General features: G+C 37.3%; 1 protein-coding gene across 7 annotated transcripts in view; it reads right to left on the bottom strand.

Moving 5' to 3' along the window:
• Nucleotides 1-25,881, bottom strand: part of PTBP3 (polypyrimidine tract binding protein 3) — a 54,029-nt gene that overhangs the window by 27,964 nt on the left and 184 nt on the right. Inside the window, exons 1-4 of one of the 7 annotated variants that reach the window (XM_085214358.1) lie at nucleotides 25,729-25,863; nucleotides 19,318-19,447; nucleotides 18,262-18,295; nucleotides 3,047-3,122 (exon numbers count right to left, since the gene is read on the bottom strand). In XM_085214358.1, the coding sequence (XP_085070484.1) occupies nucleotides 3,047-3,122; nucleotides 18,262-18,295; nucleotides 19,318-19,382 (175 nt within the window). In that variant the 5' untranslated portion in view covers nucleotides 19,383-19,447; nucleotides 25,729-25,863. Of the gene's footprint in view, nucleotides 1-3,046; nucleotides 3,123-18,261; nucleotides 18,296-19,317; nucleotides 19,448-20,678; nucleotides 24,939-25,263; nucleotides 25,553-25,596; nucleotides 25,864-25,881 lie in introns of those variants that run through there. The other 6 variants (XM_085214356.1, XM_085214362.1, XM_085214359.1 and 3 more) reach the window with 6 other exon arrangements.

Here is a 25,881-nt window from a genome sequence, read left to right as displayed (position 1 = left end):
TAACAGTTTAAGTAACGAAAATGAAATTCACTAGCTAATCTACAGATCCTAGTAATAGATACTTGTCGAGGTAGATACAGAGACTTGAAAAAATATCCCAAAACATGAGGGAAGACAGCATACTCGTAACTGAATTTAAGTCTAACTGCGTACTACAGTATACATTGGCTTTTCTTTTGTTTCCTCCTATTTATGTGCTACAAACAGCTTCACTCTAGCAAGAGAGAGAGGCTTAATACCTCATCTGTTGTATCTGCCATTTCACAGAAGCACAAAAGATGACGAATATCTGTATGAGTTTAGCAAGTTATTTCAGATTTTCTTATAAATTTTGACTGCAGTGCGAAGTGTTTCACCCAGATTATTTTTGTGCATGAGGAAGGGTAATTAATGCCTGTATAACATAAGAGTTTGTTACACTTTGCTTTATCCATCAATGAATTTTAAATGTTATTGTATGCTCTCTGTGCATTCTAGAAAACATGAAAAAGTGGCAAGCTTGCTGGAGAGGAGATTTTAAGACAAAGAGAAATATAGTAAACATGTATCAGTACAAATCCGGGACAGGGTATATTACTATTAAACCCCAATCTGTACCATTTTGTTCAATGTAATTAGAAAGCTCAAAAGACAGAATGAAGTCCTTGACTTTACTAAGCTGGGTACTGCTTGACTAAATAAAGCATAAAATGAAGCCTAATGAAGATATTGACTTTAAGATGAGCATCTCTTGCAAGAGTGACATCTTGTGGGTTCTGAATCATTTCTGAAGGTGACAAGACGGAACTAAGTGGCAAGCACAGCACTATCTCTCTGCATCTTGCCTGTTAGAGGAGTTCACTGATCAGGCATTCAGCCAAAAAGGACAGTACTTAACAGAACAATTTCAGCCTGTCTATGTGCAATATACATCATCCATTTTACTATCTACCCCTTATTATATATGTATTAAAGTAACATCTGACCTAAAAATTTCATAAGTATATTTTCTGTAATGCTGTAAATATGATAAGTTTTGTGGGATTTGAGTTAACTCACTAAATTAATAATAAAAGCTAGCCCTTCTTCCATCCCAAACACAAAGACCTCAGCATATTTTAAACCTTTATACTTCTTTCTCTAGCTATTGTCTGATATGGATCTTGATAATACACTTGGATTTACTGGTACCTGAACTTCAAAATGGATTAAATATTCTTCAAAGCATGCCTAGAACCATCTCCTCTTTGGAATTCCACACTCAGTTGGATGAAAACAGAAAACAGATACTCATAAGAGACACCTTTAAACAAAATTAAATTAGAGCCCAGTATTACAAACAAAAGCTCATTACAATCATGATTCATGACTGTATAAACGTATTTTCTGGGTGAATAACTTCAAATTGAGAAATGCAAAGAGATTCTAGATAAATGATCACTACATATAAGAAATTCTGCAGTTGAAGCTGTTGTATTTGGTAAAAAGCTTCATCTCAACAGAGGTTATTAAAAGAAGTAGAAAGTCATCAGTGAGAACTAGGGTTTTTCTGGACTTGTTAGGAGCCAAAAACATCCATCTTATTTTAAAGATCAATAGCATTTAGAAACCTCGGAAGTCACTATGAAGTATCAGTGATTACACTGATAATTAACAAAAGCCAAATGAACTAAATACAAATTTATATTCCTTGCCAGCTGGCAATTTCTTACAAAAAGTACTATCTATACAGGCCTGAAATACCTTTCAGCTATTAAATTATTGAATTATAGACTTACACTGTTTCACGACAAGCAAGAGGCTCTGGATGTCATACTAAATCAATTAATAGAACTATGAACAATCCAACATGTGCAAATAAGAAATAGAAAAGAAGAATGTTCAGATTAGTTCCATTGTCTCTCCCTTAATCTTATTTCCCATTGGAAACACAGCCAGCAGATCCTAAATGCTTATAAGGAGGTTGTTTGCTCTGTCCCTTGCACTCCTACAAAATCAAACACTGATGGAAAATTGTCTATGTCACAAGCTAGTTAACTGTAAGTAATATAAATTAACTTTTGCAGCCATAGGCCATGAATACTTCAAGCCCACATAAAAAGAAAATATTTCTAAAGGAAATAGTCCCAGCCTTCTCCCACATTTAACTTTTTGCTTGACCTAAAGTTTCCTGTACTAGAATACAGTTACTGCATTTTTCTCAACACATGGAGCAAGATCTTTTTTGGGTGGTAATATCAGTTCCATACAAAGAAACCATAGCAGTGGTTTGACTTTGAGCAACAAATCACTTAAATATAATGTCTCCTTACCCTGTCTTTCTACTGAATTTCCCACCATTTCTCAAAGAAACCCACTGTGCTGAAGAACAATCCGTGCATATACGTGGTGAATCAGACCAAAGAACCTTCTGATCAAGAAAAAATAGGTATAATTTTTTCTACTGTTTCTCTTGTAATAAATAAATAAATAAAATAAAAGCCCTGCAATTCATCTCTGTCTATGGAGAGTTCATCTGGGGACGTGAACTGGCAGAAAAACAGCAGTAAAATACATCATTGGACTGTGTGCTGCTGCTCAAATCCTAGAAGTAGGGTAGGAAGAATGAACAAGAACATTTAACAGAACCAACTCAAATGTTTATCACAAATCCATACAACAAGCCCTATACTCCACTAAACTGAGACCAGTATTAGGTATTCATCTTCTGGCTTTGTAGCCCGGACTGTATTGAATACTTTAAAAGAAATTCCTTTAAGTGTCCAACTATAGAAAAATGGAGCAGGTGTTAGAGAATCTCCACAGAAGGCTACTAGCCTGATCATGATTACACAAAATTGGTATTTCTTGGCCCATCCCAGCAAGTCAGTTTTAGAGCTCCTCAACATTGCACTGTAGACAGTGCCTCTACTATTAGAGTCACCTTACACAGTTCAAGACTGGTGAGAATGCTAAGTGTGACAATTAAGAACTAAATAAATAAATAAAAATTCAGAGAAAATACATACATTGTTGAAGAAGAACAGTGATAAAAATAAACTGTGATAAAAATATATTTTTCTTATACCTTGACCTGGAGTAGAATTGCTCACGGTAAGAGACTTTCCACTGACACTGGAAGAAAGCAGATTGTCAGGTCCAGGCTGAAAAATAAAAGACAAGTTTACCAGTAAAAGCTGTTATAGAGAAAAAGCCTGACTAAAAAAAAAAAAAAAAAAAGCATAACGACTACTTCCCAAGAACATCTCCTTTCTATGTGTACTATCCACTACTGTTGTGAATTTATTTTTCAGAAAAACAGTGCTAACCATACAACTGCTCATTTTATCTCATTATGCTAGTTAGCAAGTTCAGACATGCTACACTTATTCTCTCACTTATCTTACTATAGTCCATGTTTTAAAAGATTAACAAATGTTTATTAAAAGAAATTAGTTGGTAGCAGGCTCTGAGTCTGTGCTCAACTTTGTTTCTGGATACAAATAAACACATAGGCACACTGATCAGCAGTTGTGCTGACCTTGAAACACTAACTTGCAACATTTTCAATATACCTGTAATAGTTTTTTTTAAACTTAGTTATCAGCCAGAAAACTTGATCGTGGATCACCCAAACTTACAAAAAAAAAAAAGTAGTGAATAGTACATTCTTTAGGAATATGGAGAATTTGTGGCTCTAACCACTAACAGAAGAGAGTTGGAGCAACATAGATTCTTCGTCCAAAAATGCCAAATCCAAGATCCCAGACTTAACTGGCAACTGGGCACTGATTTTACCCATTAGGTTTACTCTAGTATGCCAGTCAAGCATAATTATTCAAAATGCCACAAAGGTACTTCCTAAGACAATTAATGTTCTTGAAATTTGCAGTACACTACTCTGTAAGAGTATTTACACGAAAAAGTTGAGACTAAGGGAGATAATCTAGAAAATGGAATAAGCAGATCCAGAAAGCACAACACAACTTTGCTGAAAGGAGAAGCTCTCATTGCCCTTGCCCCAGTATTCCCACCAGCTCCATGAAATAAGCAACTTGCGCTGCATCAGTTCTGGTGCCTAGGAGATTCATTACGAGTTGATTCAATCCTTCACTGGTGAGTTTCAGTAGTTTGAATCAGGTTATTAGGTTTATCAGAAAGTGAGATCCAGAATAAGGAAAGGGCAAGGAGAGATGTTTCTATGAAAGCATCCTTTTGGCAGCAGTAAGCCACATACTGATTGGTATGGGCTGCAGAAATATTTGCCGTTGAGGACTGGTTTTAAACTGTGCATAAAGCTGTTTGGTCCTTTTTGTCCTTGGGTTCCTGCTGCTTCCCCAGTGTTCATAGAATCACAGAATGGTTTGGGTTGGAAGGGACCTTTAAGATCATGTAGTTCCAACCCCCTGCTACAGGCAGGGACCCTTCCCTCTACACCAGGTTGCTCAAAGCCCCATCCAGTCTGGTCTTGAACATCTCCAGGTTGGGAGCATCCACAGCATCACTGATGAACTGTTCCAACATCTCACCACCTTCACAGTAAAGAATTTCTTCTTAATATCTAGTCTAGAGCTACCCCTCTTCCAGTTTAAATCGATTTCCCCTCATCCAGTCGCTACCTGCGCTTATAAAGAATCCCTCCCCAGCTTTCCTATGGACTCAGGTACTGGAAAGCCACTATAAGATCTTCTTGGAGCCTTCTCTTCCCCAGGCTGAAGAGCCCTAGCTCTATTAACCTGTCCTTGTGAGAGAGCTGCTCCAGCCTTTTAATCATCCTCATTGCCCTCCTCTGGATCCATTCCAACAGCTCCGTGTCCTTCCTCTGTTGGGGCCCCAGAGTACTCCAATTGGGGTCTAGGAAGGTCATTCACACAGAATAGTCTATCTAGGTTAGGGTGGTGGTAAAACTTCTCAGGCAAAGTTAGCTGCTCCCAAACATCACAAGTGTTAGAGTGGGGATTAAAACAAGACTGTGTTCATCCCTCACTGGCAGCAGAAAATACTTTTGAATCAAGAAGTCACATCTTGACAGTAGAAATGCAACATCTATTACAGTAAGCACAGAGAAATAATCTTAAAAAAAAAAAAAAGAAAAAGTATAGAAAGCATTCTAAAGGAATTCTGATTCTAATTGTTTTCACTTGCCTCCAACTAAATCTGTTTCCAATAAAAATATAAGCTAATGTAAGGGGCAGCTTACTTAGCTGAGAAATACAGTACACTGTAAGTCATACAGTCCAACTCATTTATTTGCATGGCCACGCTTTAACTTTATAACTGTTTGTTATGTATGTTACTGGATGAAATGATTGCTGGATTTCCAATAATCTCATATTCTGTTTGGTTAGATGCTGGAATTTAATTAACACTCAAAACCAGTATTAATTTTTAGTTATTACATGTATCTTGAGTATGCAAACGCGTGGGTTCTGAACTTCTAAGTAGGATATTTTGCTTGTAAAATACTGCTGTAACTTCAGTTGACAGGTTTTTTTAGCTTTTTTTTGTTTTTTTTTTTAAATTAGTGTTTATTCAACAGAATAAATATCTGCATTTTTTAAGAAGGCCGAATCTAAAGTTGTTGTTTCAGCATGACAACCTCCAGCAGCAGGCACCTTTACAGACTATCTTGTAGCTATTTTGTGGTTTCATTAAGAACTCTGGCATCAAACATACCTATGATTATTTTAACAGATTAAGTTAGTTTCAAGGATTTAATATACATTCTCACAATTTCATATTTAATTTAAATGAGCTGAAACCCAAAAAATACGCTGAAGGCTTTTTCAGAACAAAATAATTTCCCAACCCCTTACATTTTAAAAGGCTTTCACAACTGATTCAATTCAGGACTCAAATAAGCATCTTCAGCCAGAAACCAGAACCCACTATTTTAACAAGCTATTTACTTAAAATTTATGCAGAAATTAAGAAAGTGTGTAAAGGCAGGATTTTCACAAGTCAGATTAAGTTGTCTAAGGATGAGAAAAATCTACAAACTATGCACTATTAGATATACATATTTCATGGAATTTATATTGCACAGCAAATAAACAAAAAGGTCTGCTTTCAACTAAAATTTTACTGCTTCCAATAAAAAGGAAGAATCAACAACTTACAGCATTAGATATTTTGCAGGTATGGCACATGAAATTGTAACTGGAATGTTTTACACTGACTTCTGGGCAAAATTCTTAGATTGCTTCCACAAAAGATATTAACATTCAGGGTCTAAAACACCAAGAAGAACAGACAAGCCTTCATAGCAAATCACAAAGACCATAACTCACTATAAGAGATAATACAGAGAAACTGTAAATCAAACAATCTTCCTCTTAAAGATATTTCAGCCATCTAAGAACAAGTTCAAGCATATTCTGAAAGAAAATAAGCAACCTTCTTAATAAATCTGCACCCTTTGTGGACCATTCCATGAATTCAGCTTCCTCGAATGAGGAATTCCACATTGCTTGTGGATTTGTGCTGCAATCCAGATCAAGGAAACAAATCCAAGTTACTGACACGTGTGCACACAGACACACAAAATAATTCAGGTGTCTGCAGCAGTCTATGCTACAACTCTGCAGAACTGCAGTGAGCTATAGCACACTGCTGCATAGATTGAACTGCTCCAGAAAGTGGGACTAATCATTCCGTTGGAAAGTGTAATCACAACATTCAGTGGTGACATGTGCCTGTACCTGAGCAGATGCATCATTGAACTAGCATCTCCTAACACAGCTGCATAGGTTCTACCTGCCTTTTGACAGCCATCAACTTAGGAATATAGATAGCCATGACAATGAAAGCTCTTTTATCCCACAAGGTCATCACTTTGTCAGCTGTTTTACTTGATCTAATGAAAGTGTTGAGTCTCTTACAATACAGGAAACAGTCATCGTTAGAAATGTATAACTATCTTCATAACATCAATTTGCTTGCATATCATGAAGTATACTTAAGACTGTACTTAAGTTTTTGTAAACAAAACAGTGACATGTTAAATTAAGATGCTACAGAATAATTGGCTTGAGAGCCACAATGATTCTAGAGTGCTTATAACAAAACTTGTTTTCTCACATCCACAATTTTTTATTATACTATTATCTGAATACTCCACTGAAATGCTGTTCTGATATGCAACTTTCTGTCCTAATACTAAATTATTTATCTACCCACACACAGTTACAGTCTATTTACTTATTATGCTGTGCTCCCTACAAGAGCCTGCTACAAGAGAACTGCTATCAGCAAACTTCTTGCAGACAGATGACCAACCTACTTCTGAAGCACAAGGATACCACAAAGACAATGTTCTACATTTTGTCCTTTATCCAAACATGCAGCTGATCGGCTTTCTCAGTCACTGTCTGAAACAAAAATCAAATCCAATGTAGAACCATTCTAGAAGAATGCAAAGATTGATACAGTTCTCCCAAAGCTGAAGCACAACATGCATGCGTTGGGGTTAGTCTGGAGAAGGAAAGACAGAAGACATTTTGTCCACCAGTATCCTCCTACATATTTATAAACACAAGTCTACAAAGGGATGACAGAATTCCAGTTCTCAAATTCAGGTCCTTTCCCAGAAAGTACTGAAAGAAATACTTTGAAGCATAATTAAGTATGATGTAGGACAAAGATCTAAACACTGCTCTGCTAAAAAGGCAAGTGTTAAAAGTGACTACACCAGAAGTTACTTTGGTCCAGGTATTATGCTACAAATTCTTAAGTCTTTCTGTTGAGGCTCAACAGTCTTGCCAGTGCTCCTACACAAGCTTTCAGTTGGCTTATTTTTAGTTAATTGCTGTTTAGAAACTCCAGCTGGAAAACTAGGCAGAGCAACCAAATCCTGCTTGCAAAGTTCCTTTTAGGATATCCTAAGATATCTTAAGATATCCTTCTTGCCACTGATTTTGACACACTTGGCAGGAACTTCTTCCAAGAAAGACGTCAGCTTAAAAAGGCCCTTACACCAACGCTGCTGTTTCAGATTTCACACCACAACAGTCTGAGTTGACCACGGTATCTTTAGTCCCCATTCTCATACCAGCATCCCGAACACATCAATAATCTTATAATGGGCTAAGATTATTTTTTCTTAAATCACAAGCTGACTTACACCTCTCCTCTTTCTCTACAAAATTTCTGCATTTGTTTGGAATTGAGCATTGATAAGAGCAACAGAGCATCCAACAGCTAGATCAAATTGATTCTTTAGTTATTGAGTAGAAATTCAAAAATGGTGGAAAATAGAATTTTAAGTATTTCTTTAAAATAAGTAAAATCTGTAGTGGCAAATAACAAGCCCAGCAAGTGGTGTCTTCAGGATGCAACAACCAATGACAATTTCATGAAACAATTTTTCCTCATCTACTGTGGCCAATTTCCCTGACTAAAGGCATATTACAAAACTTCAGATTACAGCAATTGATGCCTTCCTTGAAATTACATAAACTGTTCCATGATTTTAAGACTTCTGATAGCAATGTGTCAAAAATTCCGTAACTGAGGCACTTACAACAAAAAGTTAGAGCAACTTCCTATCTTTCTTGCTAGCCACAGATTTTTCCAGTATAGTTAATTACAAATGGAATAATCTGTGACTAACTCACATTTCATCTGAAAGATATACTGTTTGTTTTCCTACAGAATATGTGCTTTCTGAACTGCTTCCAAGATTAATAATAATAATAATGACGATATGATCATAGCATTCTACTATGAGACAAATAGAACAACAAAAAAATTGGCCCAATGAAATAATAATTCATCCTAAACACACCTTTCTCCTTGCACATAAACTGCAGCTTTGATATTTTTCTACGTGATTCTATTCAGAAGCAGAAGAATTTCTGTTCCAAAATCTACACTGTGAATAACGTTTTCAAGTTATACTAGCTACAAATTGTTATCAAATATTCATTAAATGAAGTTCTAATGCACACCCCATTAATTTTTGCAGAATCTCATTGGAAAAAAATAAAAGTTAAGGGTCATGATCAAGTAAGAAAATTCCCATTATTTTCTATTTCTGCAAAAATCTTTCCAAGCATTTTTCATATTCCTTTGTTCTTTCTTCCATAGACTACATTTGCAACAGCAGAGAGAAAATTCTACTTTCAAAGTGAGGATTTAATGTGAAGTACAATGTTATTGATGTCAAAATAAAAACATTTCTAAGAAAATGGAAGTTAAACTAATAGAAATTTCAAGGTGATATATTTGTATTAAAAATAAACACAGAGAAAGCCGACATTTCAATATGCTGAAACAGAAGGAAATTATAGGCAATGATCACAAACAGGCAAACCTTTCTTCCTCCACTGCGAAGTTCCCTCCCAAACACATTGGCTCAATAGCCTGATCATCAGACACCATCAAAGAAAGTTGTTTTAGCATAGATAGCTGCTCTTCTGTAGGCTTGAATGCTCTATGGTTCTTTTAGCAACACACTCAGCTCTACAGTCTGAACTATCAATTATTGAAGCTTCCTGCTACACCAGTAACAAGATACAATACACTCTTAAAGAGTCATGCAATGGTAATTTAAAAAAAAAATAAATTAAAAAGTTAAAAAAAAAAAACCTAAAAAGTTAAAAAAAAAAATGACCCAAGTATCAGCTTTGTTGATTTCATTAAGAAGAGACAAAGGTTTCTCTTCAGAAGAAGAGATTTGGTATCAAATAATTGATGAAGCTAAGACAATATATACTGCTGAAATATGAAGTTACTATAATACAATAATAGCTTAAACAACTTCTAAGGGCAGATGCCATAATAGAAGATGCAGTGCAGACTTCTAAGAAATCCTAAATATACTGCGTGAAGTACTTAGCTACAATTCCAAATTCAGTAGTGTCACGAACTGTACACAAAATAATTTTGAAAACTGTCTCATTGTCTTCTTAAAAACAGGCATTTCTCATTTGAGACTAGTTTTGTTTGCCTTTTTTTTTTGTGTGTGGTTTCTTCAAGATTCATGTAGCAATTTTAAAAGAAATGCAAAGTAAATTATTTTTTAAATATTTTTAAAGTATTTTCTAAATGCTAAAGTACAATGGTTATAATCACACCGAGGATATGGATTACAAGACTTGTCTGCAGTTTACACATATTGAGTGTTCACATCAGCAGAAAGAATATGGAAAAGGAGACTTGCTTTACCAAGTTATGGCATTCATCATGCCCTGCTAGGGAGGAAGGGAGAGGAGAGAGGGGAAAGAGGCAGTGGAAAGCTCAGGCAGTGTCTTTACTCCCTGCTTCTCACTATGCCAACCAGCACAGACATGTAATACGCTTTCTGCACAGTATACACCTAGGCCACTTACCCCTTTGCTGTATGAACAACTCATATTAAAAATACTACATGGTTTTAGTGTACAACATAGAAGACATAAGAATTACCAAACAGATAGATATTGAGAAATTCTTCCACACTCAGTTGTTTTCACCAAGATTAGCCAAAGTGCATGAAAATGAAGTGTTCTGAGTTTCAGCTTATGATCATGCTGCAGTTAGCAAGTAACAGAGGGATTCTGGGGAAGGGAAAGCACCAGGTGACTCATCTGGGATCCTGCTGGGTGAAGAAGGTATCACCATGCTGCCCAGGGGCAAACCAGCTGTGAGTGTGCTAGCTGTGTGCATCGACTCCTTCGCAGCAGAGAAAATGCAATGAAACTCTCACTCATGAACCATAAAAAAAAAAACCCTGTTTTATCCTCCATATCTAGAAAATATACGGGTTAATTCAGATAGCAATGAGTAGCACAGTACATTCTGCCTTTCAATGCAGACAAGGCTGAGAAACAAATAGATAAAGCGATGGTAGAGCACAACGAATGCAGCTGAATGTGCTGACAACATTCCTGGCTGTGAGACATACATCTTTCATGATGTGGGAGGAGCCAGCCCCACCAACACAGACATCAGCTAGCCAACTGTTACCTGTTGTCAGCTGAGATAATTGTAGCAGTGCTCTGAGTAACATTCAGGCCTTTAAATCTTGGCCATATTCAGCAATTACATACACCAAACTGAGCAGTGATGACACTACCATTAGCAACTAAGTTTCTATTACTCTCACCTTATTTAAATAACTATCTGCTGTGGACCATTTCTTTCTTTTTAATTAATGTTACTAGAAATATTAAATACCAAACATCGTTGATTTTTTCAAGACTACTGGCATCATATTTTATTTTTGCTTACTTTTAATTATCAAAACATTCAAGGTAAGATGTTATAACTTGAGAGATACTAGCACACTCCAAAGCAGATGTAACTGCTGTTTTAAGTCCTGTTGCTGCCTCCACCCTTCCAAATGCCTTCAATTTTCCTCTGCTAACCAGGAAAATGAAGCTAGCATGACTAACAGATTAGACTGCAGAGTACTGACAAATTATTCATGCACTGTAAAATACTTCAGGGTTACTGCTGTCAAATTAACCTCAAAAAAGTGCTGCTCAGATTGCCAGCAGTGCAACAACAGCAGCAACAACAAAAAACTTCTTGGTAAATATTATATTATTGACCAAGTATCAAAATGAAGAAAATTATAAGAGGCCTTTTAAAAATCAGATAAATATTTTTGTAGTAAATGTAAGCATTCTCCTTTCTGTTTTTGGCTTAAAAAATAATAAATTGCAAGACTGTAAAATCACTTACTCCCTTCATCAGACCTGAATACATTCACAACAAGCCTATAGCCACAGAAAGGTTGGGTTAGAAGAGACCTAAAAACCCATTGAGATTCAGCCCTTTGCTGGTCACTAGTTGTCACCCAGCAGATCTGGCAGACCAGGGCCACATCCAACCAGGCCATGAGGACCTCTAGGGATGCGACACTCACATCTGAAAACCAGACAGATGCTAGTGATAATGGGATAAGTTTTATATCAGATGAAGCAAGCAACCTAGGATAAAGCTTCAACTGCTGCCTGCTTTTACCATTAACTCCAACTTATGTTTAACGCTCTATGAGAAAGAAAAATAATTTCAAGTTGTAAAAATTTATAGTGATTCCACTCAGCAGCACAAACCATTCCTCCTTTCCCAAAGCACACAAAATACAGCTCTTTCTGCTTAAAACTAAACATTTAACATTTTTTTTCTTCCATTTTCTACTCTGTTTCAGTGTGCTAGCCTATTTACATTATGTGAAGCTGCCAATATTGTATTTTACATGCTTGTCAAGTTTCCAGAAGTTAATTCTGAAAATAATTTTTATTCATTTATTTCTACATGCATACAAAAAACACTTCTATTGAATCAAAATTGAGTTTATTATCTAAGATTTGTATTCTGCAGTGTTCTTAACCTGTCATCCAAAAGCAAACCAACATACAGAGAAACTGAAAGTACTACATTTGGCTTCTAAGCTGTAGTCAAACTTGACAGCATAATTATTAATAGCAGCACTATGACCAGTAAGAACCCTAACTGTCTGAACTGTTAATTTCCAGTGCATCTACGACAATGACTGGAGCTTCAGAAATAGAAGACAAGCCAATAAACTTTGCATGGAAAGCACCATTTTAAAGGAATTAAAGGAATCCTGTATAGTTTTTATCAATTAAATTATTAACAGACTCTGGACCACGCACAGAAACAGCTCATCCAGGTCTAATTTAATCAAAGAGGCAACTAAGCACTGAGAGGAAAATTATTCTGTATACGTCATACTATTTTACTGTATATTCAAGTTCACATCTTATTAATATACTGTATCTCGCTGTTAAATCAATATTCTCTCTACAAACAAAGTTAGAAATTACAAGGTATAGTGATAACCCGCTAACTTAAAGTCATTTGAAGCTAGGGTTACACCTTAGAAGAGCAGGGATAAAAATGAAGAATCCAAACTGTTCTTGCACATACATCCTCAGGTCATCCATAATGGCAAACATTTTGAACAGTAGTTTTTGCTTCCACAGCTACCTGGCAACACAGGTCACAGTCTTTCCATTTAAAATATTTGCCTTGCCATGGTTAAAATGCTACTTACCAATTAAAATGGTAACTTGGTTAAAATGGTAACGTGCCAGTTAAAATGCTTTAAAAATTTAAAACACATCCTCCCTGTAGAAGCTTTCAATTGAAATAGAGACATGTGGTATGATTCTAGAACAAAACTAACTCCTTGTATTTGAGATAAAACATCATTTAAGTCATAAAACTTTCTTAGATTTTGACAAAAATAAAGAAATCACAAACTCAAAATAATGCGTGCTCTGATTTTATATATAGGCGATGAAATAAGAAAAAGCTACTTTGTCATTTAAAACCTTGAAGTCATACTCTAGCCATTTTCAGCTTTTTGCATAGTCAGTTTCACCATAGCCATTCAGTAATCATGTTTGCTCCTGACTGCTACTGCAGAAACCAGAAATCAAGGTATTTGCTTTTTGAAACACTCAATGGATATATTTAACTGAACGTTTTTTTTCTACTGTACTTACTAAGTACAATAATGGAAAGAGTGAAACAAATGAAATCAAAGGGCCTCATCGTCCTGCCCTAAATACGACTGCAAGCATTCTTTCTCCACTTGCCATCTTAGAACAGATTCTAAAAATCCTTTTATTCCCTTCATCAAAAAAACCAAAATGCAACTAAATATTTGTTAGGCATAAGTACCATGAGTTCTCATTAAGCAATAAGCTCAGGAAGAACTAAAGAGTCATTTAGTCTGCTTGACCCCTCTCAAACCTCAGGCGAGCATTATGCAAGGACACAGTAATGAAAAGTACTTAAACTGACAACAACTCAATCACCGTTTCAGTTAAGCACAAATATAAGCTCTTCTAAACATAACTATAATACTGTGTGCTTTTTTCTCTTTCCTAAAGTCAGCTTGCCTAGGTCATCTTCAGCATTAAAGAATACAATTTGGACACTTGTTGAAATATTTTTCTGAGAAAGTGAATTGCTGTTTTCAATTTTCTGTCAGAATGGAAAAAGGTACACCAGCAGTTTGATTCACTTAATCTGGTCCTTAAAATATGTTGTAAACACTACATACACGTACCAAGAAAATCTGTATCTAACAGTATTATTATCCCATTTTCTTAGAACACTCAGATTGGATTAAATTAGGACATAATCAAAACCAGTGTTTGAACAGTAATCTAGCAATGAAATCAGATAACAGAAATTTATCCATACTGACACCAGAGCTGAATTTTCTGATGCAAAATCTTCAGAAGGAATATCAGCTTAGGCTCTTCTTCCCACATACTCCATACTATTCCCCCACTGTTTGTCAAAAGGACAAGCTAACTGAATAAAAAAAATAACTTGTTATCATCCCTACAGCAGAATCACAGAGCTGTGTCTGCATACCTGATGGCACAATGCATCCCAGCTGAATTAACAGCTTACTGACACAAAGGTGAATAAACAGCTTATTGAATCTTTTGCTTTCCCTCTACCCTGCTCCATCTTGGGAATCAAATTCAACAGGCCAAGATGGAAAGCAATTTTTTAAATAAAGACAAGGTTGTTTCCTCCTCCTGTAAGTAATACTCAATCTGCTCCACATTCAGATGAGCGGCATCTGGAGGTCAGAATGAAACTTCACTTTATCAGCATCAGTAAGTGTTGAAAGGCCTTCCTGAAAGTGTATCATGATTAGCAACATTCTGCAAAGGCCAGCCTAAGCAGCCATGCAAAGGGGAAGTAATTTTGTCTATATTGCATAGAACTTACTAATAAAGAGGTCAGAATTTATACAGTATATTCCATAGTAAGTACTTACTGTCTCTAATAAAATTCAGCAATTAACATTTATTTTTCACTTAGCAAGAGATACTTGCAGTCAATCAATATTATTCTAATATCTTTCTTCCAAAAAAGTTTAACAGATTTAATATTTGCAATATCTACATGTCTCTTTCCACTTATTATTTAATGAGAGACTAAATAGTCTCTCATTAAATAAATAGCTAAAACTACACTTTTATTCACGGGAATACTAGCACCATCCAACTTAAAAGTTAAATACAGACAGGGCACAGTGGTGTTAAGGGGACTTCACCAGAAATGCTAATGCAAGGTTCAGTCTCTCACGATGCCTTGAATCAGCATTACAGAAACCTGTGTGTACTTTTCCACTATGACAGGAGGAAAATACCAATGACAGGGACAAAAGCTTCACAGTTAGCAGCATGAATATCAAGTCCAGATTGGCAAAGTTTTATAACTCACACATAAAATCTAACGAATGCAGCTTCACTTGTTCTATGTTAAGCCTGAGTTTTGAAACAGTTTATCAAAACTGGATACTAAATTCACAACTTTGATTCCTATACAGGTTTACTTGCCAGCTCAGTTTTTCACATTTAAACTCTGAATTTTCTGACTTCAGCATAACTTACTTGTGTCAGGCTCAAATTCAGATGTGCTTACATGCTTTCCACATTCCATGCACTTTTATGAATTAGTATGTCACTTCAACCAAAGCTAGCAAGTAATCCCAGAAGTGGACAGTCTCTATCAAAAGAGGCAAACAAGTGAACAAGCAAAAATAAAATTGTTGGAAAAAGATCTGCTGAAGGAAATTCAGTTTGATTGACATACGTTCAACAAATTTGAAAGTTGTTATTTAACTACGAAGAACTTAAAGTATTTGTCTAGTTTAACAACATTGCCATTCCTATGTAAACTGAGAATGTGACAGTCCAAAAGTTCACAAGGCCCAGAATCCTATCTTTAAACTTGCTAAGAATACCTGGGACAGACCTTCAGAAGAAAATAAGCACACAGAAATATTTTGTCAAAGTAGTCTCCCCAGAACTACAGAGAAAGACAGATCTAAAAATAAGACTAAAATGTTAGAAATATAAACACATTAAACACAGCAAACATGTAAATATAGCTTATCCACCATAGAAAAAAAAAAATCAGTACCTAAGTAAAGGAGGAAGAAAAATGCCAATCGTATTTAAAACAAATCTGTAGACAAGGAGTCTTGACCTAAATAACATTCACTGCTCTCTAAAGTGCCTTCCAAAAGCTTATAGCAGTAAACCTACAAAAAATGGCTGAAAAAAATGGACTAAGATTCAGATAACAAATCTTTACATTTCTGGGACAGAAATCCCTGAAACATTCCCTTTTGTTTTTGGCTTTGTGAAACAGATTTTATTACTAGAGGATACAAGGATACACACAAAGCCAGAAAAATCAAAGAATCATAGGGGTTGGAAGCGATCTCAGGAGATCATTTAGTCCAGGGCATCATTGGCCTTCTTGGGCACAAGGACATGCTGTTTCCTCATGCTCAACTCACTGTCCAACAGGATACCCAACTTCTTCTCTGTAGCTCTACTTTCCAGACAGGTCAGTCCCTAACTTGTACTGATACATACAGTTATTCCCTTCCAAGTGCAGCACTCTGTACTTCTCCTTGCTGAACCCTTTACAGTTCCTCTCCACTCAATCTGTCCATGTCTTGCTGAATGGCATCACAGCCTTCCAGTGTTTCAGCCTCTCCACTCAGCTTCATATCCTCAGCAAATTCACTGAAGGTGCACTCTATCCCTTGACCCAGGTCAATGATGAAGATGCTGAACAAGATTGGGCACAGTACCAGTCCCTGGGGAACAGCACTAGCTAAAGATCCCCACCTAGACTCTGTGCTGCTGATCATAACTCTGAGACAGTGCTAATAGACAATGCCTTTCTGTTTACACAATACAGGCATAATTATCTCCTTATTTTAATAAAGTTGACAAATGCCAAATTATTTTGCATAGTAACCACACTTCTTCCTTCTCCAGAATACTAATACAACTTTCAAAATATCTACAAAGAATTATACACTAAAAATGCAGATGGTAACACGTTAGTCTAGAGAAAAGCAGTAAGAATTTCAGCTTCATAAAATGTGGACTTCAAAGCTCTGTAATGCCATGGTTTTGATCAGGGCAGAATAAATGCATTAATTAGTTCACAACAACTTGGACCAGTATCCAGTATTCGTCTTTTTATCCCTTCTGTAAAAGAGTAATAATTAAAGTGAGGATCATTACAAAGTTGTAGAAAAGTGGTTCTCTCCACTTCATTGTTAAAAGGAGCAGTGAGTATCAGAAGTTCAAAGCAATGAGTGTGAAAGCTATAGCCACATGAGCTTGACCCCAGGTGTCCTGGCTTGTCCTCCAAGGCCAGTTGTGCTTCACTCATTAAGGCTGAGGTAGATGAGACATTTACAAGATGGAAAGCATCTACCAGGTTGTTCCTCATTAGCTGGCAGACAGTCATGTAGTGAGTTACTTAGCACATACTGCTATTTTGATTTCAGTTCTGCTATTTCTACCAATTGAACACTTCTTTTCCATAATACTTGCCTATCAGCTAGAGCTCATCACTTTAAACTCATCCTAAAGGACAAGAATCCATGTATAATTTTGAATGCTGCAGAGACTAAGCAGGCACTGTGCCACAGAAGCCTTGCTGTGCATAAAAAAAAAAGGCAGCTTTTATTTGTAGTGCTACCTTTAGCTCATAATTTTCAGTAATGTTGTTTTCTGATAGTATAAATAAAAATTTTTCTAGTAAGAAAGATGAACGCCTCCTACTTAACACCTAAATATGTAAAGATGAAAATTACAGTTTTCCCAACAGGTTAAAACAGGCTTTCTGTTAGAAGAGAAAGTTACTTCGGTAGATTCTTTTCAGATACATTCCTTCTTTAAACAGCAAATATGATATTCAACACAATCCTTACTAAAATTTTCATCCTAATTCTTTAAAAGCAATTGAATGTGTGAGTGCATCTGTAAATAAACACCACAGAGAATGAAATCCTGTACCGTGAGAACCTCTTTTCCTTAAGCTTAATACTTTTCCATACCACAAATGCATCATCTGTATGATGTGGTACCATGTATAGTTTTGACGTATTTTACATTTTACTATCCACAAGTCTGAAGATATTTACATGATGTAAACAAACAGTCTTTTACTTAAACCACCAGAAGCTTATCTGTTTTCCAATTGGTCAGAAAAAAAACCTTACATACATTTCTGAAGTATAAAAGTATCATTACTGGACTATCTGTTTTATAATATATTATTGTGAAGGATTATTATTCAGAAAAATATAGTTAAGGGAAGCAGAACTAATACAAGAGACTTTTAACTACCAGTTAAGTAACAATAAAAATAAGCAGCATTATATTCCGACAGCATGAGGCTTTGAACCTTGCTTATATCTTAGGTCCCTGCCAACCCCAAGTGTTTTACTGTTTTATACTAAAAGAAAGAACAAGTGCACAGGAAAAGATGAAAAATGATTCATACCTTAAAATCAACAGCTGAAACGTCTGTTACAAGGCTGTATTAAAAAAATGAGAGAAAATGAAAGATATTAGAGGGCAAATTATTGCAAAAATAATGGTAAAAAGGCTAAAGAAAGAAAGAAAACAGTTGCAAAAGTAAAACTGTGATGAGCTGTGGACTTTTCTCTTGCAAAGGAAATGGCTTAACAATGTACAGTATGGAGAAAAAACAACACATGACAGTCTGGATCACAACAGCAACAAGTCAAACTTCTGCAAAATTTCTATATAAATCACAACCTTTTTACCATCAATTTTTAAAAATAGTTCCTTGTGAAAACAACAACAAAAAGCATTAACAGTATTACAGATATTTATCAACAGCTACATCTTATAGAATGAAGGACACCCATTTCCATTACTATCTCTGTTGTTTTGCAAGACTAAATACTGCACTCAACTTAGCTCTTGACTAGCATATTTGGAGGGAAAAAAAAAAAAAAAAAAGAAAAAAACCCACAAACCACCACCATGCATCCAAAAAGACTATGAATTGATATGAAGCTACCAAAAATATTTGCCCTTTGAGTGATCATTCATTTAAAAGCATTAAACTAATTTGGTAAATATTTACTTCAGAGTGATAAAATTGTTCAAGAACATAAAAGTAATCTTATTCTCCACTTGATCACAACACTCCAAGGACATATTTTGGATGGTTTTTCTTTTCGAGCTTTTAATTTTTGGATTCACATTTTAAGCTTCTCTCTACAACAAATGCCATAGAGGAATATATTTTAATGAAGATTCACATTCACAATCATATAATTGCAAGATTTAAAAACTCTAAGAATTGCACACTTGAAATCAAGCAGATGTAAATAACAGAAGTCTGCACAATTATGTGCATCACATAAATTAAGCATCATGAGAATAAGCTACATGAAAGATTTGCATCAAGATTAACAATAGAGAATAATACTTTCATAAACGTGCTGAATTTTAAATTACTGCTTAGGATTTTCCAGGAGAGTAGTGTTGTATGCAAGAAAAGCACGGTCACATCTATGATACCCACTCTTCTTGTTCTTTTTTGCTGGTCTGCTTTGTTTCATCTTCATTCGTCATTTCTTCTTCCTGCATGGTATGTTCATATACAGTAGTCTTTGATCCTTAGCTCAAGTCTGTTCCACCTGTTGAAACAAGCACTAATAGAATAGCCACCGTTAGAATCATCTTTCTGAAAAAAAGCTTTGGTAATAGCATAGTTAATCATACAAGCAAGGACAAAATAATCTCTCATTGTCTACAAACTCATGAGAGCACACAACACTAATGTAAACTATAGTAGAGTTTCATATCGCCCTATATCCATAAAGCCTACATCTCTTGTAGAGATGAATGCTGCATCTTTTCAGAATGCAGTAACGAGCACCTCTCCCTCCATCATTCAGTCCCCTCAAATATCATTATTCATATAGAATGCAACTTCCCCTCCAGTGCATCCTCTAACAGCTTTCATTTCTCGAAACTTTGAGTTGAATACATGAATTTGTTTGCAAAATTATCGTTTTTCCTGATCAAGGTATACTGAAGTGATTTAACTGTTACAGTAAAATGACATCAATGTTAAGTGTGACTACCTTTTGGTAGGGGGGACAGAACTGATTCTGATAAGAAAACCTATTTTTGAATTCTATTAATATTTAAATCCACAGATCATGCTAGCATTCTAGGTATTTACACTGGTAATTAAATGAGTTATCACCTTTGAGCAGCCTACAGTTTTAAATCAGATTGCCTTAGTTAAAAATCAAGTTATTAATACTCATTACACTAGAACAGTTTTAATCTAGGCTTCAGATGGCATTTTTTGAGAACTCTGGATCCTACTGAGACTCTTTATTATCAGTCTCCCTCCATATCTTTTAAGGCACATACTAATACGTTGACTAGTACCATGATAAAGAGCTCCTCCAAGAGAAAGCTGTTCACAACAGTCCAAATAATGTTTGTCACAGGTATGCATTAATAACATCTATTTTATACAAAGAAAAAAAAAAAAGAAAAAAAAAAGAAGATAAAATCCCATGGCTGCAAAATAAAATTCACAAAATAAGAATTCCGAAGGAATCACAATCTTGTTCCTTAGTGATTCTACAGCACTATTTACACTGCTACTGTCTCATCCTTCAACCAACAGAAAAAAGTATTTCAGATGATTCTGCAGACAAGATTTAGCAATGAAGAACTACTTTCAAGTTACATTTACTCTTTTTAAGTATTCAAATTTATTTCCATATATATTTTCTATTTTTAGAAAAGAGAGCCATTCTACATATAAAAACTCTATTTCAATAAACTGAATAACATATGTTATTGGATAAAGTAGTGTCATTCAAATAGAAAGGATCGATCAGCCTGGAGTAACTGACCTACCAAACACTTCCAGACTAATGATGGTAAGACAGCTCAATTTCTAAAGCAACAGGTAGCTGCTGTTCATCTAGGAAAAACAAACAAACAAAAAAACCCCATAACTAATACATAAATAGGATTATAGACACCACTTCATTTTTTTTTTATCAGGAAGCAATGTATATTTTCACTGACTCTCCCTTAGGGCACAAGCTAAACAGTGTTATGGACCTATAAGACTGGGCAACATCTGTATTTTTTCACTGTATATCTTCGGTTACTCTCTGGCACCCTTTCCCTATAAATATTTGGTTCTTCAGAGCAGAAAGAGCAAGGGAAGAAAAACATTTAAAAAGACAAAAAATAAAAATAAAAAAAATTCAAGAGAATACCTGCATTCATACTTATCTTCTGAAACTACTCAATTCTATATGGAGAGCAAGCTTCTGTGCATCTCTACCGATCATATAGAAAGATTGCCAGCACTGACAGAAGCCAAATGAAAGATTAACAAATAATGTACTCTTGAGTTCAAGAAGCTTCCATGGAGGAAGTTTCATACTATAGTTTCTACCATATCCAGTGCATTATACTGTGCAATGAATAACTTGAAAACAAAACAAACAAACAAACCCTATGGATTCCAATCTGATGGCGTTTTGGGAAAGGACAGGTAACAGAACCAAGAGGGAATGAACAGATGTAAAGCTAGAGTAATTTTTCTGGTAACACAAGATCTGAATGAGTATCTTGTCTGCATACATAAAGCAAGAAAAAAAAAATTAGAGAGACTGAAAAAATAGAGGGAAGTAAAGTGACATTAAAAAAAGTAAGAAAACATATGCATTATAGTAGGTAGTAAAAAAAAATGAAAAAATGAACAACAAAAAATCCCAGAGAAATGAAATTAGCAGGAAAATCCTCATCAAGCCAAGAAAAGCCTGGGAGGAAAATAAGACCGATGAAAATCAAGAGGAGCTTGATTTTGTACATTCATTTGTACAGCTTACGGATTGCACTAAGTCACCTGGCATGCATCTCAGATGCTGTATTCATTTAATTCATGATCTTTAATAAGTGATCTTTGGGTCACGGTGGCAACATGTATTTAACGCTGACTGGCAAACCGCATTCTAATTGTTTCTAGTGTACAACATGCTCTGGTTAAGAGTTCAAAAGTGTATGTCAGTCTGCTGTCTGATAACGAATGAAGCTTAATTCACATGCTTACTCAAAAGGAGCCCTAGAAAAACATCGTCTCTCTGACATTTGCATAAACATTCTTCAAATCCTCTATGCTTTTCAAAAGTACTGGAGTCTAGGAGTTACACAGAAAGCAAGAATCAAAGTTGAAGCAATGTTCTCTATCAAATCACTGCAAGATACAGGAGAACAAATCAGCAGCAGCCCGGTCTTGGTTACAGAGGGAAATTGCTTCACGTACTTTTCTATGCTATTGTACACGTAGCAACCATGCCCCCTAAAGTCAAGAAAAGGGTTACCAAGTCCCTGATTTCTCCACATTGTCTGATCCCAAACCAGAAGAAATCCTAAAATTTGATTTATGCCTGTTGAACTGTCTGTGGATCTCCCTTGTTTCCATGGTAAAGCAATTTAACTCCCAAGGGTTGTTTGTTGCCTTCCACTGCAATGTAAAAGTTGCACCCACAGATTTGATAAGATGAACTCCCTTTTCACATACTGAAACGGAAAAAAGTCTCAAACACAAAGCTCATGCAGCACAAAAAGAAATTTAAAACACATATGAATGATGGTCAACATCAGAAAAACTGAAAGCAAAAGTGACATTCCATGAAACACTGTTCCCTAGCAGAGCTACAGGCTTACTTTCATTATAGAGCTAAGTCCCACTCTCACATTCTGATACAATGCAGGTTTGATAGCAAGTCAGTCTACACACACTTATGTTTGCCACTTAGTACTTCCAGAGGCAAATCAGCTAGCACAGCATTCCTGCAGTGGGAACATTCATAAACAGCCCCTGGTGAGAGACTGCATGCTCAACTGCTGATCTACCACCCCCGCCCCCCCAAGGCACCAAAAGTTTTCTTGACCATAGATGAAATAATGTAAACTATATTTTGACAACTGGTAAAGAAATAGTGAGTGATTTAGAATTTGCTATTTTCATGTTTCTGATGTCAGACAAGTCATACTTCCAATTATATTAGACGTTGCTAGTAAGCAAGCTTATTCAGTGAACAGCATTCTCATGTGGAGGGATGTTTTCACCTGATATTTGTTTAGTACGAACATCTTTCCTGAACATATAACTCAAACTGCATTAGAATCAGATATCGACAGAGGAGTTATATTAGAATTATAAATCCTACATTTTCCTATCGTATGAAAAATACATAATGTAAATCTCGTAAATATTTGTGAACTCTAGGGATAATTACATATATGCATCTCTTTACAAACTTGAACATAGAATCATAGAATTTCTCAGGTTGGAAAAGACCTTAAAGATCACCAAGTCCAAATCCAACATCAACTTCCAGAATTTAGAAGCCTTGTAAAACACAGAGGTTTGGTCTGATAATGGAGTAGATGAATTTAACTAGCAAAAGAGATATTCAGTTTCAGTATTTACTGCTATTCCTGACTTTTTCCCCTTACTAAAACACAAGAAAGTCAGTATCTTCACTTAAAGAATACACATGTACACACAAGGTCTGCCATCAATAGTCAATTGAAAATTATAGCTTATATCATTGCTAATGGCTTTCAACTTAATCATCTTAACTTGGATCACATTTACCTCCAAATGCAATAATATTAAACAGAGAGCCAATTGCTTTGCCATAAAAAGGGAAAATTTTCATTTAATCACAGAACAACCCAAGCTGGACCATCGAGTGCAATCTCTGACTCCACACAAGACTACCTAAAACCCAAACCCCGTGCCTGAAGCAGTGCCCAAACGCTCCCACAGCTCCAGCAGCTCAGGGCCGTGCCTGCTGCCCTGGGAAGCTGTGCCATGCCCGTTGCCCTCTGGGGCACAGCCTTTCCCTAACCCCGCAACCATCCCCCCTAGCACTGCTCCATGTCGTTCCCTCTGTTGCTGTCACAGATCAGAGCTTATTGCTCATAGGCAGCTCATTGCCATGAGGCATCCCCTCAGCTCCTCTGCTCTGCGCTGAGCGAAACCAGGGGCCACAGTTGCTCCGTGCACCTCTTGTTCTCCAGACCCTTCCGCATCTTTGTCTTCAGACACTCTGATAGTCTAATGTCCTTCTCACACCAGCACCCAGCCCACACGCAGTGCTGGAGGTGAGGCTGCACAGCATAGACCGGAGGGGACAAGCCCTCTTCTCACCCACAGGCAGTGCTGGGCCCGATGCACCCCAGGGCACAATTGGCCTTTCGGGCTCCAGGGCATGGTGCTGACTCACATTCAGCTTGCTGCTGGAGAGAAGCTTCCTGATCCAAACAAAAACATTTCCTCTTTGTTTAACTTCATGCATTCTTATCCCCACTAGAAATAAGTTTTGTATTCAAAGTATCCTCCGCATCTAACAGGACACAACTACTCCCTGTAAGTAATATCCACTGGTTACAAAGAGGTACAATTTTATTCTACCACTCTTCTTATTCTGAAAAGTATTTAACAACTAAAATACAAGACAGATTTTATTACTATTATTATTATTTTAATAAATTATTCAGTGTAGGGCACTTTTAATTCCAGTGCCTCAGCAGCTTGTGTTTTAACTGCCTGACAGTTCGAACATCCTGCAATCAAGTTCAGCTCTCAGAAAGCCCTCAGCACCTTCCAGCAAAAAGCCAGTTCCTTCAAGCAACCTGCACACCATGCCTTCCTGCAGTGCCAAGGCTGCATCTCACAAACCATAGCATGAAACCTGCTGTTTTCATCAAAACCTGTATCACTCCCAAAACACCTGAAAAGCTCTGTCTAGGAAAATTTCTTTCAAAATGCTCCACTGATCCGCCTGTAACGCATCCTCAGACTTTGCCTTATTCTCACTCTCAGTGTTAAGTCTCTAAGTCTCCTTCTGAAGTTTCTCAAAAGCTAGTTTTGAAGCAAAGATGAAAAAATGCTGATCGCGCTGAACAGACGCTTCGTTTTTTCAAGTATCTTCCAAAAAGATACCTTACACCACCTTTCTTACACCATTTTCTCCTGGATTAATCAGCATTTACTCAAGAGCATTGCCCTCAACCTGCCTCCCTATCACACCTTCCACCTCAACTATGTTGAAAGGCATCCGAGAAGGCTGGGCTGCACTGTTGCCAGTCTTGAAGTACAGAGGAGAGAAGGAAACTCCCTGAATCTCTGCTTCAGAGTACCTGGATCCCAGGATCAGTTCGGCTGCTCCAGGTCGCAGTGTGAACTTAGCGCTGGTGATATCTACATCTCATACAAAGGCAGATGTACTGCCCTGAATGATCACTTTCACACATAAGGAGAAAGAACAGAACAGCCCGCTTTTATCTGAGAGAACTTACGTTAAGCACAGTTTCTCGGGACAGTCAAATTTCTCAGCGCGCTGAGAAAAGCATCAGGCAAAGAGAAAAAAAAAAAAAAAAAAAACCAACTCATCCACAACCGCGTTCGTACCTAAGCAACGAGCAAAGCTGACAGCACGCATCACCGCTCCACTTTACTACCCAGTCCTGAAACTCCAGCAGGACCCGCGGGGATGCCTGGCCCCGCGCACGGCAATGCCCGCGACGGAGCGGAGCGCCGCGTTGCCCGGCCCCGCGCACGGCTCGGCACGGCACGGCACTGCCCGCCCGCGGCACGCACCCACCGCGCCCGGCCGCCGCTCCAGGAAAAGGGAAGGGAAATAAAGCAGCGTCTCAGCGCCGGAGGGAAGTCAGGCACGGGCGTCGCAACGCGACACCGCCACCGAGTCGGCTAGGGAGAAGCAAGAAGGAGAAAGAGACGAACCCAAAGAGCAGAAAGCGAGCGGCGCGCCGCCAACCGACTCCGTCCTGCCGAGCACCTGGCGGGCGGCGGGCGGCAATATCCCCACGCCGGGCCCGGCCCCTCGCAAGCGCCGCCCCCCCGCCCGGCTCCCACCTTTCGCCTCCCCCGGGCGGGGGCCGTCCTCCGGGCCCCTCTCCCCTCCCCCGAAGTGGGAGGAGGGAGGCGAGGCGAGGCCGCTCCCCGCCCCGCCCCAGGTGAAGCCCTCCGAGGATCACCAGCCGCCGGGATCGTGTGCCGCGGCACTGC

Source organism: Meleagris gallopavo, chromosome Z (genome assembly GCF_905368555.1).
Source record: "Meleagris gallopavo chromosome Z, MGAL_WU_HG_1.1, whole genome shotgun sequence".
NCBI lineage: Eukaryota > Metazoa > Chordata > Aves > Galliformes > Phasianidae > Meleagris > Meleagris gallopavo.
Note: the sequence above shows the minus strand (reverse complement) of the source record. Positions and strands in the feature narration are given on the sequence as shown.